Source organism: Misgurnus anguillicaudatus, chromosome 4, assembly GCF_027580225.2.
Source record: "Misgurnus anguillicaudatus chromosome 4, ASM2758022v2, whole genome shotgun sequence".
Classification (NCBI taxonomy): domain Eukaryota; kingdom Metazoa; phylum Chordata; class Actinopteri; order Cypriniformes; family Cobitidae; genus Misgurnus; species Misgurnus anguillicaudatus.
The window spans coordinates 20,647,922-20,661,972 of NC_073340.2; the positions used below are offsets into that span (position 1 = coordinate 20,647,922).

Sequence of the window (14,051 nt, forward strand, 5' to 3'; positions counted from 1 at the left end):
TTTGATTTTTGATTTAAACGTTCTAGTGTTCGTTCACATGTCGCGTCTAACAACGCGTTAAAACGAGTCAAAGCATTTACTTTCCAAAGTGCTCGGGAGCGGAAGTTGCACTCCGTGGCGTGGGTCACGTCACCCGTTGCTACGCAGCCATGAACCGCGCACGCTCCGTGATGTCGAGGATAACGGAATGCGTGATCGGATTTTAATTCCTCAACTGAACCTCGCGTCAATCATATCATTGTCACCATGCGATCAGTTAATCTGGTCGGGACTTTGTAGTGTTTGTCCAGAGAAGATTTGTTACTTCCGGGTGGATACTCAGCTGTTACTCAGAGAAGATCGAGCTGCGGTGGGCTTAGTTCACATCATTAAGTCAGTCACATATGAAGGTATATTTGGTGCAAAACAACTGCACACCTGTGACAGTAGAATTTGTATTTGTAGAGATTATCCACACATGTGTATCAGTAAATTTGAAGTCACAGATGAAGATTTGCAAACTTGTAGATTTTTTTTCTTTTCCTCAAATACAACACAACAGTTACACATCCACAAATCCTTCAGTGCAGCTGCACAAATCCCACTCTACAAATCACAGACTAAGATACCCACAAGCTCACGCTCTCTGCCACAAACGCTGCAGCAAATATGGTGCAAAACCCACTTGAACACCTGCATCAAAGAATGTGAAGTCACGCACAAATTTTGTACATTCGCAAATCAGTTTGTGCATCTGTGCGGTGAGAGTTGCATGTGTGTAAAAAAAAAATTCACAAATATTTGTTTATTTTTGAAATATTTTCTAGCACAAACACAAGTACATAAATACAACTGCTTGAATCTGCTGCTACGAGTTTCAAAAGATTGTCTTTTTCGTGTGCTCTCTGTTTTGCACCAAATATCTCGAGATAAATGGTGCGAAAGTGATTTGTATACCTGTAGGCTTTGTTCAGCACTGCCCACTAGGTGGCGCCCGACACTCACTGAAGCAGAGTTTATTAATTTTCCAGCAATGTTTCAGCAAGGTAAATCGCCTTTGTCAAGGTGTTGTTTTCACCGGGTGGAGAACAATATAAATGGGAGTAATTAATGGGCTAATTATACACAGATGAAGGTAATTACATACAATATTCCAATGATTCATTAGTAAACAAAATATAAGTTCCATAAATCTCAAACCATCAATATAAGTAGATTAAAAAATACAAGCAGCAAATACACACATAGGCCTACATTTAAATAAGATATATGCTTTTCTTCTAATATACTAATTTGGATGATTATTTATTACTATTTGAATAAGGTCAATGAACAACTAAATTGAAATTATTATTATCTAAACAGTTGTTCTGATTTCTTAGCATTTACACTGGATGCTAAACAAAAACAAATCATCTTTTTAGACTTATGGGTAGCTTGTAATTTTTTATATATGGATCCGTTTAAAAAACCTTCAGCTCGTAATACACTATTGAGCGTGGATTCTTCTTGCCATGAGCAGGGCCTTATAGACTATTTTATAAATACCAAGGTCCATATGTATTTTTCTAGGGCATGCACCCCAGAAAAAAATGTCTTATTTCTCTGCTCTACATATATGACTTCAAAGCAATCAAATAACTATAGATGTCAAACCATGTCAGTATGCACAAGACTTGTGTTGTTTATTAGTAATACATTGAAATAATTATTTTACCATCCAGGGCACATTGCTGTGTCAGTAAAGTAAACATAGGCTAACTGAATATAGGTGAATGTAATCTAGGAGATAAATTAGTTAGATCGGACCTCTCTTCTCCATCTATACCAACAGAAACCACTTTAACACTGTCATTGTTGAAAATCATATGTAGGAGAACAAATAGAGAGTATAAAACACGCATCGTGAAACATCAGAGTGCAATAATATGCAGAAATATGAACCTTCCATTAGCACTGCATTTTGTTGAACTTAATCATCCTATAACTTCATTATTGTATATAGGAATTGAAAGGGTATTTTCATCTAGAAGGTGAGGTGAGTTGGACCAATTTTTACTTAGACAGGAGGCCTTTTAGGTATATTAAATGCGAACATTGTCCACACATGGTTTAAAAGTAGATTTTGATTTGGGTTGTTTTTATAGGTATTATGATATTAAAAATGAATGGGACTTACATCATTTGGTATCTTATTTAAATGTAGGCCTATGTGTGTATTTGCTGCTTGTATTTTTTTATCTACTTATATTGATGGTTTGAGATTTATGAAACTTATATTTTGTTTACTAATGAATCATTGGAATATTGTATGTAATTACCTTCATCTGTGTATAATTAGCACTCCCATTTATATTGTTCTCCACTTGGTGAAAATAATATCTTGATAAAGGCGATTTACCTTGCTGAAACATTGCTGGAAAATTAATAAACTCTGCTTCAGTGAGTGTCGGGCGCCACCTAGTGGGAAGTGCTGAACATAGCCTACAGGTATACAAATCACTTTCGCACCATTTATCTCGAGATATTTGGTGCAAAACAGAGAGCACACGAAAAAGAGTGTTTGAAACTCGTAGCAGCAGATTCAAGCAGTTGTATTTATGTACTTGTGTTTGTGCTAGAAAATATTTCAAAAATAAACAAATATTTGTGAAATTTTTTTTTTACACACATGCAACTCTCATCGCACAGATGCACAAACTGATTTGCGAATGTACAAAATTTGTGCGTGACTTCACATACTTTGATGCAGGTGTTCAAGTAGGTTTTGCACCATATTTACTGCAGCAATTGTAGCAAAAAACGTGAGCTTGTGAGTTTCTTAATCTGTGATTTGTAAAATGGGATTTGTGCAGCTGCACTGAAGGATTTGTGAATGTGTAACTGTTGTGTTGTATTTGAGGAAAAGAAAAAAAATCTACAAGTTTGCAAATCTTCATCTGTGACTTCAAATTTACTGATACACATGTGTGGATAATCTCTACAAATACAAATTCCACTGTCACAGGTGTGCAGTTGTTTTGCACCAAATATACCTTCATAGTCACAGCATCTAATGGAGACACCGCATAGAGAGGCAGAGCGGTAGATGTAATGCAACACATTTTAAACTACAGATAAGAAAAGAGCCATCAAAGTGCCCAGGTTAAGAAAAGAGAAAAGATGTTGAGAAATGTACAGAAGATAAAAGTATGTATACTGCTATATATAATGAAGTATAATATATTATCATGTAGCTAAGCTTACTATTCAATTACACATAGAGCAGTATTATTATTTTTTTCTGTCCAACTAGCTTATATAACATGAACTACCCATTCAAAAGTTATGGGATCACTTTCACTTATTAATATTTTCCCACATATAATAGAAAATTAATTAAAACTGAAATAACAAAGAACATAATGAAGTCTATACTATGACCGAAAACAATCCAAAATAAATCAAAACAGAAACACTTACTGGTGGTAATTTTTTATAATAGTTTATAAATGTATACAGAAATTTAATTTGTTAGTTTACTGCAAGGTTATAATAGGTCTTAGTTAAGATAAGGTCAAGAAAAAATGTACTTACTTTTATAAAGTAATGTATATTAAAAAGATAAAACCACTGCTTATATATTTTCAAGTATTATTATACATTAAATAATAGAAATAAAACATGACATTTACAGAAATATTGTACTGAACGTTAAAATAGCACTGCGGCCCCCCCGATGAAATTTCTGTCTTAGAAATGGCCCCAAGCCAGTTTGAGTTTGAGACCCCTGGTATACAGTAAAGTGCTAAGTTAAGCCAAAGTTGGCTGACTCTCCCGGGGATGAAAAAACCCCTAGGAGAAAAATCCTAGGAGGACAAAAACCCTTGAGAGAGATTAATATATAGTTATATATTTAAACACGATAGGGATAGGAAACAGGTAAGCGGATTAAACTGGTTCAGCCGGTGGTCGTTGGTCGCGTATCGGCGGGCATCACGTTGAAGGACAGCCAGTAGATCTGGGTGTGATGACCTTCACAGCAGCAGGAACTGGGTCTGTTTGTCTTATTGTCCTCGGGGTCGAGACAGGGAGAGAAAAATAAAATCCTATTAGCGTAGGGGCCGTTCGCATGTAATGCAAGTGTCATACAGTATGGTGGTTTAAAATCTGCTCGGTTCCAGACAGGCTACCTATTGCGGCATAAGTATATTACCCAGATGAGTTTTGTGAATGCTTTGTGTTACTTTCGTCCCTGCAGGTAGTCACTACTTATGTTTAAAGTAAATTTATACTGAAGTGGTTTTACATTTGTATTGATAGACCACAGTTGTGAGTTATTGACCACAGCGAAAATATATCTGTGTCTAAAACATTATCTTTTAAAATGAGTTTTTTTCTGAAAAATGGTACTTTCGCCTCCCGCTCTCCCCTACATTTGTACTGTACAAATTTACTGTAGGTCATAGGTGTTTGTCTAACAAAAAATAGTATTAAATCTAATATTCCATGATGTTTGATACTATTAAGTTGGAGGGCTAAGGGTGTGGTTTTGAGTTGGGCCCATCATCTCAGTAACAAAATAGCCATACACATATTTCTACCACCCATCCTATTCCACGCTGTTAACAAATACTATTGGTTTGAATTTGAACTTTTTGAGCCATTTGTGACCCTGTCTGTGAAATCCAGATCTCATGATCTATAATGAGATCAGGAGCATGCAAGTTTGATTTCACTTAAATTCTTTGATGTGGCCTTACTCAGTCAATATTAAAAATATCAAGGTTATATTTTTACAGAATTTTCTTTAAATTATGTGGGAAAACCGTAAATCACACAAAAAATGACTTCAGCTGGGTTTTCACAGGCAGGGTCACGTTTTTTTCTAATATGCAAGTAGTCACAGTCTGGTGAGATCGTGTGTGTCTGTGAGCGATTTTACCCTCGGTTAATATCCTCATATTGTTTATGCATTTAAGTATTTGGCTCTGTAAAAACAAGGATTGCTCATTAGAGTTTGTATACTGTGCTGGAAGAGAAAAATGTTGAGCTATGAGTCATCAAACTTGACATGAATGTAAACCCAAATCATCGGGCCTGCATTTTCTCAGTATGTCAAATGAAGAGTGTGATAACTTCATTAGTCATGCAGTGCATCAGAGCCAGGTTTTCTGGAAATCATTTCACATGCAAATTGTGTTGCCATTTTGCATTGCTTTTTTTTCTTTTTCTTCTCTCATAACCCCTTCAGACTCTAGTAGTGTGTAGTGGTTTGATTTTAGATTCTTGCCAGTTTCTGCTGACTGCGATATACCAGTAGACAGAAGTGTAGTATAGAGAGTGATGAAATAAGGATTTTTTTTTTGCACTATCCTGTGTTTACATAAGCGTAATATATCAAATATATAGGTAACTTGTAGGTATTGTGTCCTTTTTTAGTGTTTGTTTTATTCTCATAATGCTTCTTTGAGTTAACGGCTCAAAAGAACACCATCATTTGCTTGAACAACTTGATGGAAACGCACCTAATTCGCATTGTTTTTTTCTTTTTCTTTTTTTGCAAATTTTAAAAAGATTAGTTTCACGTTTTGATGGACACCCAACTATTGTAGATGCTCTAACTGTGTTTCACTATCCTGTTATCAACTTTTTATTCATTTACAATGAAAGTTTTAAAATGTACCCTATTTACTTAATTGGTATTTATACGGTCTACTCATGAAATATTTGGTGCATTATTCCAAAGAGAAATCTTGCTCTTTGTAAAATCTTTCCTCTTTGTCAGAGGACACAGCCTTTAGCAGCTGTCAGGGAAGTGGATGAAAATTGAAAACGGACATGGTTGGGTGCAGTGTGGTTGGGTTGTCGAACCTTTTTGTATCACTTTTGTTAGGGGTGGCTTAAACCCAGCTTAGCTGCTGGATATCACGCTTTGACATTGGAGAGCAGGTGCAAAAAAAAAGGTTGCAAAGTGACTTTTTTGACAGTGGACAACAGGAGGGAGAAATTGCCAAGAAGAAGTTAAAAAGATGAGATTTTCTGTGTTATTTATATATGTAAGCTCTGCAAAAAGTTTCAAAATCTCTCATGTCTTGTCTATTGGTCAAAGGTCTGTACAAAGACAAAATCCTTTTTCACACAGGGATTACGGAAAATACCTGGAAAATGCGTCCGTGATTTGTCCGGGATCGTTTGTTTTTTGGTTCTTTCACACTGCCAATAATTTGCCGTACAGATTCCATAAAGACATGTGATGTGTTTACAGTCCTAAACTTAAGTAGATTTTTTCTTTGCAGCGTCTGAAGTTTGCTTATCCGTGATTTCGCTCTCTCGAAAAACCATGTGTGTGCATTTGTTTATTATAAGCTTATATGTGAAGTGTGATTCTTTTATAATGCTGAATGTTTTCAGCTTCAGCAAAGATAGTGACGAGCTCCCTGATCTCTGCTTCAGTCTAGTATCAGACATTTGTCATTATGAATGTAAATCTACATGTAAATCCCTCGTTTTAAAGAGCTGATCAATAACTTCTTCTACGCACATCCTCACTACGGCATGCCCCTTAAAGCATTGTTTCTGTCTTTGTTCATACACAGCACTTTCTGTAAATGTTGTTGGGCTGTGCAAAAAATTGCCTGAGATTCTCATGTGCGTTTCATCAGTAAAGTCGGTTCCTTGATTAGTAGTAAATTGCCATCACCTGCTTTCAGATTGAGCGGCATTTACTACACAGAGCTGTATTTCACAAAGAAGCTAGGCAAAATCGTCTTCATGATAGAGGAAAATTAACTCAGATAATCTATACGATTTTGCCTAGCTTCTCTGTGAAATATGGCTCTGTGTAGTAAATGCCGCTCCATCTGAAAGAAGGTGATGTCGATTTACTACTAATCAAGGAACTGGCTTTACTGATGAAACACGCATAGAATCGCAGGCAATTTTTTGCACAGCCCTAAAATGTTACGCCAGTGTTGCAAGGTCCCCTTTATGGTAGCTATCCCAAAACATTTACAGAAAGTGTTTTGTGTTCACACAGAAGAAGGCTCTCTACCAATTTGACGGAAATTTTCTGGGATCAAAGTGCTGTGTGAATGGAGTTAAAGATGGACAGTTCTGCCCCTCACTTTGTTTTTGCTATATTAGGCTGCTCGGACAGGTAGGGCAGTGTTTTGTCAGGACTAGGTAGTTGACAAATATGTAGCTAGGATCGGTAAAATATTTTAATACAAAATGTTCACACGTTTCTTTTTACTGCATCGGCAGTGCACTTATTGCAAATGATTCTGATAAGAGAATCTGCCCATCCCTGTGAGAGCTTAGACTTTTCTGCTGACTCTGACCTGAATGTAAAGATGGAGTCATCACAAAGTAAGCTAGTTTGGCAGCAAACCACATTCAACTCAGCCACTTTCACCTGTATGTAAAAAAATTGTTTAGCTTTGTGAAATCTGATGGTTAACACACTGTAGTAGGATGCCCATAGCTACACATTATATGAAAAAAATGCTTTTTTGCTTTCGTCATTATGGTTTGGGGGGACACTCCACTTTTTTGGGGATGTGCTCATTTTCCAGCTCCCCAAACTTAAACATTTGATTTTTACCATTTTGGAATCCATTTAGCTGGTCTTCGGGTCTGGCGCTACCACTTTTAGCATAGTTTACCATAATCCATTGAATCGGATTAGAGCATTAGCATCACGCTAAAAATAATCAGTGTTTCGATATTTTTCATATTTAAAACTTGGCTTTTTTCTAGTTACATCGTGTACTAAGACCGACAGAAAATTAAAAGTTGTGATTTTCTAGGCAGATATGGCGAGGAACTATACTCTCATTCTGACGTGTTAAAGGACAAGTTCGGTATTTTACACTTGGAAAGCATCTTTTGCAGCGATTTTTGTGTGGGCATATCGGTGGGCGCCCCTGGCCACTCGGTGAGTTTCTTTGTAAACGAAAGTTTAAAGCATTTTAGGAAGGATTGTTCCAGTGCACCTATCAACCCATTGTAGAGGTGGGAGGTGAAACACAAACACTCGAAAATTCTTGAGGCATATGTCGAAATTTCAGTCAAAACCGTTCTATTTCGCCATAAACAATCTGAAAACGGGGCTTTAAAGGAACAGTGTGTAAGAAATTTATATCAATTAATCATAAAATGGCCCTGATATGTCACTAGACATTAAGAAATCATTTTCATTTCAAATACTTATATCACTCACAACAATGGTCCGGCCAGCATATTGTCATTTAAAAAGTGGAGTTGCAGCCCTCAACTGATGTTTATGTTGTCATGTTGTGTATTGGCCACCAGTTGTGTGATTGCAGTACCAGTTTTAGACACAAGTTTTGTGATTGAAATGCCAGTTTTGGCCACAATCCTACATACTGTTCCTTTAAGTGTGGAATGCCGAACTTGTCCTTTAATCAAGGACTTTGCAGAAGGAGCAATGATATTACGCAGCAGGTGAAAATAGTCCCCTACTATTGAAAGTTACCAAGGGGACTATTTCAGGCGCTGCATAATATTATTGCGCCTGCTGCACTCATGGTATAGCAGCAAAGTCCTTGATTATTACACGGGGTAACTACAGAAGAGTCGGGTTTTGAATGGGAAAAATGTCGAAACTCTTTGGTTGTTTTTTGGCGCTATGCTAATGGTCTAATCAGATTGAATGGATTATGCTAAGCTATGCTAAAAGTGGTAGTGCCAGACCCAGAGATCAGCTGAATGGATTCCAAAACTGTAAAAATCAAATGTTTAACTGTAGGGGAGCTGGAAAGTGAGCGTGTTTTCTGAAAAGTGGAGTGTCCCTTTAAGGCTGCTTTTCACACAATACATTTATTTATCCCCCAGAAGCTGAGTCTTTTCTAATCTAAACGACTGACCATTATTCTTGAGTTAAACTATTCTGAGATTGTTTCGGTATGGTTCAGTTGTTTTCAATATCATGGTTGATTTGTGTTGCTGCTTGATTTGTTACAGTGAATGCCAGAATTTGTCATATGGTTCTCATTATGTCGACCACTGAAAAAATGAGCAGATTTTTTTATATCTTCGAAATTGCTCATTTTCATAGCCAGGGCCGTTAATTCGTCTTTTCTTGCAGGGTCGATAACTATGAAATGATTTTTCCTCTAAGTGAGACTTCTTTTCTCTTCTCCTGAAGAATCCGAGTTAGGGAGCGACTTGCCCGCGAGGAGCCTTTTCACAAGAGTCCAAAGTTGGGCTCCAAAACAGAGGGTCGTGCTTACAACCAGGTTCCCCAGTCATTCCCTCGATATCATTCAACTGATACTCCAGCCACACAAATGACCCATCAAGATCTAGAGGATCGACATCTTTACTTCTCTATGGCCTGCGAACCTGGTTTCAAACATGCACATGAGAACCAGGAGGTGGTTCAAAAAGCAGAATACAAAATGGAGGAACAACAAGACGGGAGGGCGGTTGGTCTCCTGCGCAGCAAGAAAGCTGTGTTACCCTCCGAGATTCGACGGAAGGAAAAAAGCATTGAGGAGCCATGCCGTGCATATGCCGACAACATGGAGGCAAAACCAGGGATCAGTGGGCGTGAAAGGGAGGGTGTTGCGGAAGACCCTAGAGGGAGGCGTGGAGCGCGAGTTTACACCGAGCACGTATCCCGACTTCAGGCTGCAGAGTCTATGCATCTAAAAACTAAAGAAGCCCAAAGGAGGGCTGATGCTAACCTCTTTCATCAGCAAGGATCAAGTTATGCACCACTTCAAACACAAGCCTCCAGTGGAGGATGGGGGCCAAGTTCATCCAAACCCCTCCCTCACTCCATGTCAGATGCTGGAAGTGTCCAAAAGGCTGCTCCTCATCAAATCCCTAGAGAGGCTGCCTATCAGGAAAAAGTGCCCAATGGAGATCATCTGTCCAATGATGTCAGAGTTTCAGTGGCCAAGCTCCGGCACTCCTACCTGGAAAGTGTTGCAAGCACCCGGAAAACCGAACTGTAGGTTGTGGTACATTACCCTAATGGCTTACAGTACTAACCCATCTAACAAGTTTGTTTTAAGGAAAAATGAGTTAATCGATCATAACAATCTAATCCGAATGCTTGGAGAATGAAAAGACTAATCTTAGAAAAATCATTCGGATTATGGTCTTTTCCTTGGATATGTGCTGCTCGGCTTATACTGTAAATAACCATGGCTTTTGTCTATGTTTGTCTTACCTTGGCTAAGCTTTGTAACTTTGTCTTTCTGGATTGAGAGAAGCTGGTTACACCTGTGTGCAAATTTGAAATAATTGCTTTTGTGGTGTTTTTAGGATTTTCAGCAGTTTACTTAACACACCTTGAGGATGCCAAAAAGACGATTCTGTACATTTTGACTTTAACAATATACAGCATTATCCATTATTATCGTATCTTTGTGTGTTAAACGCTGCTTCGTTCAATTATATTTGGTGATGAAACAGGGCAAAGGGACTGCCTGCAGTTCCAGATGTACCCTGGAGAAGTGAAAGAGGCAGAGATCGGTCGTCTCGTCAGCCTATGAGATATATATGTCCCACTGAGAGTAGAAAGACATCTGAGAGGTTTAAAACTCAGCCAATCACAACAACTGAACGCAAACAAACAGACCGGTAGGCCTTATGGGTAGATATATGCACGGTATTGATTTTTAGTTTGGAGTGCAACTTACACGTGACTTAAAATGGTTTTATTTAACCTGATCACATTAAAACATTTGACACCTCTGAGAACTAGTATTTCGTTTTTTCTAACTGTAGTGTAATTTCCCAAGCATTAATATTGTATTACAGTGAGCATTTCCCTTAATGATATTTTGTTTTTATGTGTAGTGATCTCTAATTCAAAGGTTTATTTCTATGAAAGGCTCTTTGTTTTCTTTAATTCTTTGCTTTCCAACCAAATAATCCTGTTGCTTTGTGTATTTTTTCCACTTTCCTTTTTTCTCAGTCTTTTGTGGCTTTTTTTCGTGCACTTGCACTATCACATACCTGTCGGATGGTTGATGTCAATTTCTCAGTCTGAACTTCAATTGTAACTTTTTTCTAAGTTTTGTATTTTTGCTTCCTATAGGTCTTGTCTAAGCCCTGAACCACTGAGCCCTGAGGGTAAGTCACAAATCTTTTGTGTACATGAAAATGCTATTTTTGATCTATGAAGGATGGTCTCTGTTATATTTTAATATAGAAAGTCACTGTTTCATAGAAAGTGTAATAGGGGATCAGCTTGTTGTAGGGTTTTCGTGAATTGTGAGCGAGAACTTAATAGTTGAATAACGTACTGTCAGCTAAATTTAAAGGGTTGGTTAAATGGTATTTTAAGCATTCTGACTTATTAACACAGTTATAGAGTTGTTTCCTCATGCTAAACGTAGGCAAAGTGTCAAAAAAGCAGTTGGGCGTGTTACAGAGTATTTCTATGCCGAATCCACTTCACCAGGGTTCGTGAAAGTTTCGGAAAGTTTTTTTCGATTACCAGCTGATGTTTCAGGGTTTTTTATACGTATCGCTTCTTTTTATGGGGCACTTCCCCAGAAAACCCCGCCCACTCGTCAATCAGCGGGAGACGCTAGAACTTACAAACATCACATCACGCGACAGCTTTGTTTAATTTCAAAACTCAACAATGGCACGAAAGAAGAAGTGTGTTTTTGGATGTAAGGAGAAGAAATCCAGCCTTATGAAAACAATGGATATAGTTTATTATCTGGGGTAGCAGCGGAGTTTTACGTGTGTGTTTGTTTAACGCTGGATTTAATTGAAAAGTCCCAACCGGGTCATGAGTTGCATGCGGTAAGTAAGACTTCTGTCTTATGTTGGAAATAAGCATGTGCATATTATATAAATGACACAAACATGTGGTGAATCATAAGTTAAACAGTGTTGTATAGTGTTGCGTGACTCGTACTCGCTCCTCCCGCGGCAGTAACTCCTCCTTCTTCATTTTTTCGTACATTATCGGAAAGATTCTGTAAAGCTAATCTTTCTTTTATAAATCTGATTAAACTAAAGACTTTTCGGAGATATAAAGAATGTAATGCTACTCTATACTCCAGATTAACATCAGAAATGCAGAAACGGCATGTGCTATGTGAGCTTTAAAACCTACAGATGTGTGTTTGTATACCATCTCATTCTATATAAATTGCCTTTTTGGGGCTGTTTGTTGTAAATAAATACAATAAAATGCATGATTTAATACATTGAATACACTGCTGATTTGGCTTGGAAATGTTTATGGAGGCATGTCCTCTGCTCTTAGACTTTAAAAAACTTTACTGATTGTAAGTAAAAAGTTCATACAGATTTTTTTTGCAAAATAATATTCGTTAGTTCACCCTTAAAACATCTGCTCATATTTTATTTGTCCACAAACCATGCTACGTGTATATGACTTGTTTTTTTAATAGGGCTGCACAAATAATCGCATGCGATTGTCATGCGCATCTCGTCAGTAAAGCCGGTTTCTTAGTAATAAATCGCCATCAGCTGCTTTCAGATGGAGCAGCATTTATTACACAGAGCTGTAGTTCACAAAAAAAACTAGACAATCTTGCATTCATAATTGCAGGCGATTCATCCGCATTATGAATGCAATATTTCCCTGCTTGTCAGTGAACTACGGCTCTTTGTAGTAAATGCCGCTTCATCTGAAAGCAGCTGATGGCGATTTATTACTAGTAATCAAGGAACCGGCTTTCCTGACGAGTTGTGCATGACAATCGCGTGCGATTTATCGTGCAGCCCTATTTTTTACCCAAACACAGTCAGAGTTACATTAAATAATATCCTTGCTCTTTTCAGCTTTATAATTGCATTGGATAGTGCCATAGCGGAGGAGAGTTTTTAAAGCTCCAAAACAGCGCATTCATCCATTTAAAACTTACATATACTGTTATTAAATGTCTTCTTTTCAGGAAAAGCATATGGATGTTCACAAGAGAGTTAAGGTCAGGAGAAAGGCTGACCTCTTAACCAACTTAAAAAAAAAACATCGCTTCACCTCAGAAGACATTTAGTAACTGTATGGATTAGTTTTTGATGGTTGGATGCACTTTATTGGAGCTTTAAAAATGGGGCACTATTCAATGCCATTTGTAAAGCTGAAAAGAGCCAGGGTATTATTTGCTATAACTCTGACTGTGTTTGGCTGAAAGAAAAAAGTTATATACACCTAGAATTGCTTGAGGGTAAGTGAAATATAGGCTAATTTTCATTTTGGTTGAACTATTCCTTTAAAATCACAATGAAACCGAAATAGCGATTGTCTTATTTTTCCGCCGAGACGTATATCCAAGTGAAACGGCTTCTGAAATGAAAAAGGTAGGGCTGGACTTGAATTCGTCCATCGAGATTTGATTGAATCGCTTGGTCATGTTGCTATTTACTAATCCCTGCAATCTTTTCCCCATCCCCGCCCACCTGCCATACCCCGTGACCGGAAGTAAAGAGCATAGATGAATAATAAGTAGGGATGCTCATATCAGTTAATTTTCCCGACCGACAACCGTAGCTTCTAAACCGAACATTAACCGTTAACTTATACGATTTTAATATGAAATTGTCATTGAGTAAAAATACAGTTGACGGTTGTCTGTAAACTAGTAAAAACAAAATATTTAATTTGAACGTGCAAAAAAGTGATAAAAAAAGTGGCGAAATGTCTGTCGGCTCATGACGACACGCACCATGTATTAACAAATATTTTTTTTATTTTAATGTTAATCGGTCATAAATTCTTACCTTCGGTTAACGGTTAAACGGTCAATGTGAGCATCCCTAATAATAAGAGATCTGTACATGGTAATGACATATCGTGAGCCTCAAACACTATTGTTTCCTCCTTTTATATGTAAACCCCATGCATGCAAAAGACTGCTGGAAAACAGGCCAATCTCAACATAATACTGACTGTGACATTACGGTCGACATAAACACATTAAATTAATTACAATGATGTTACAATGCCAAATTAAAGTTGTGATTGCTAAGTTAGCGCTATATGCTAGTTAATGCTATATGCTAGAATTTAGGCTGAAGTTCTACTATTGACATTACAGAGATACGTTTTGGCGGTCTATACTAAAAAC

General features: G+C 37.5%; 1 protein-coding gene across 27 annotated transcripts in view; it reads left to right on the top strand.

The window, feature by feature from the left end:
- svila (supervillin a) overlaps window positions 1-14,051 on the top strand; it is a 90,587-nt gene that overhangs the window by 41,195 nt on the left and 35,341 nt on the right. For 24 of the 27 annotated variants that reach the window (XR_012369270.1, XM_073866946.1, XM_073866948.1 and 21 more), the window contains 3 exons: window positions 9,131-9,940; window positions 10,408-10,575; window positions 11,036-11,070. Coding sequence is in view for 26 of the 27 variants with exons in the window: in XM_073866946.1 (XP_073723047.1) it covers window positions 9,131-9,940; window positions 10,408-10,575; window positions 11,036-11,070 (1,013 nt within the window). In the remaining variant the exon portion in view is untranslated. The remainder of the gene's footprint in view (window positions 1-9,130; window positions 9,941-10,407; window positions 10,576-11,035; window positions 11,071-14,051) is intronic. The other 3 variants (XM_073866950.1, XM_073866951.1, XM_073866942.1) reach the window with 2 other exon arrangements.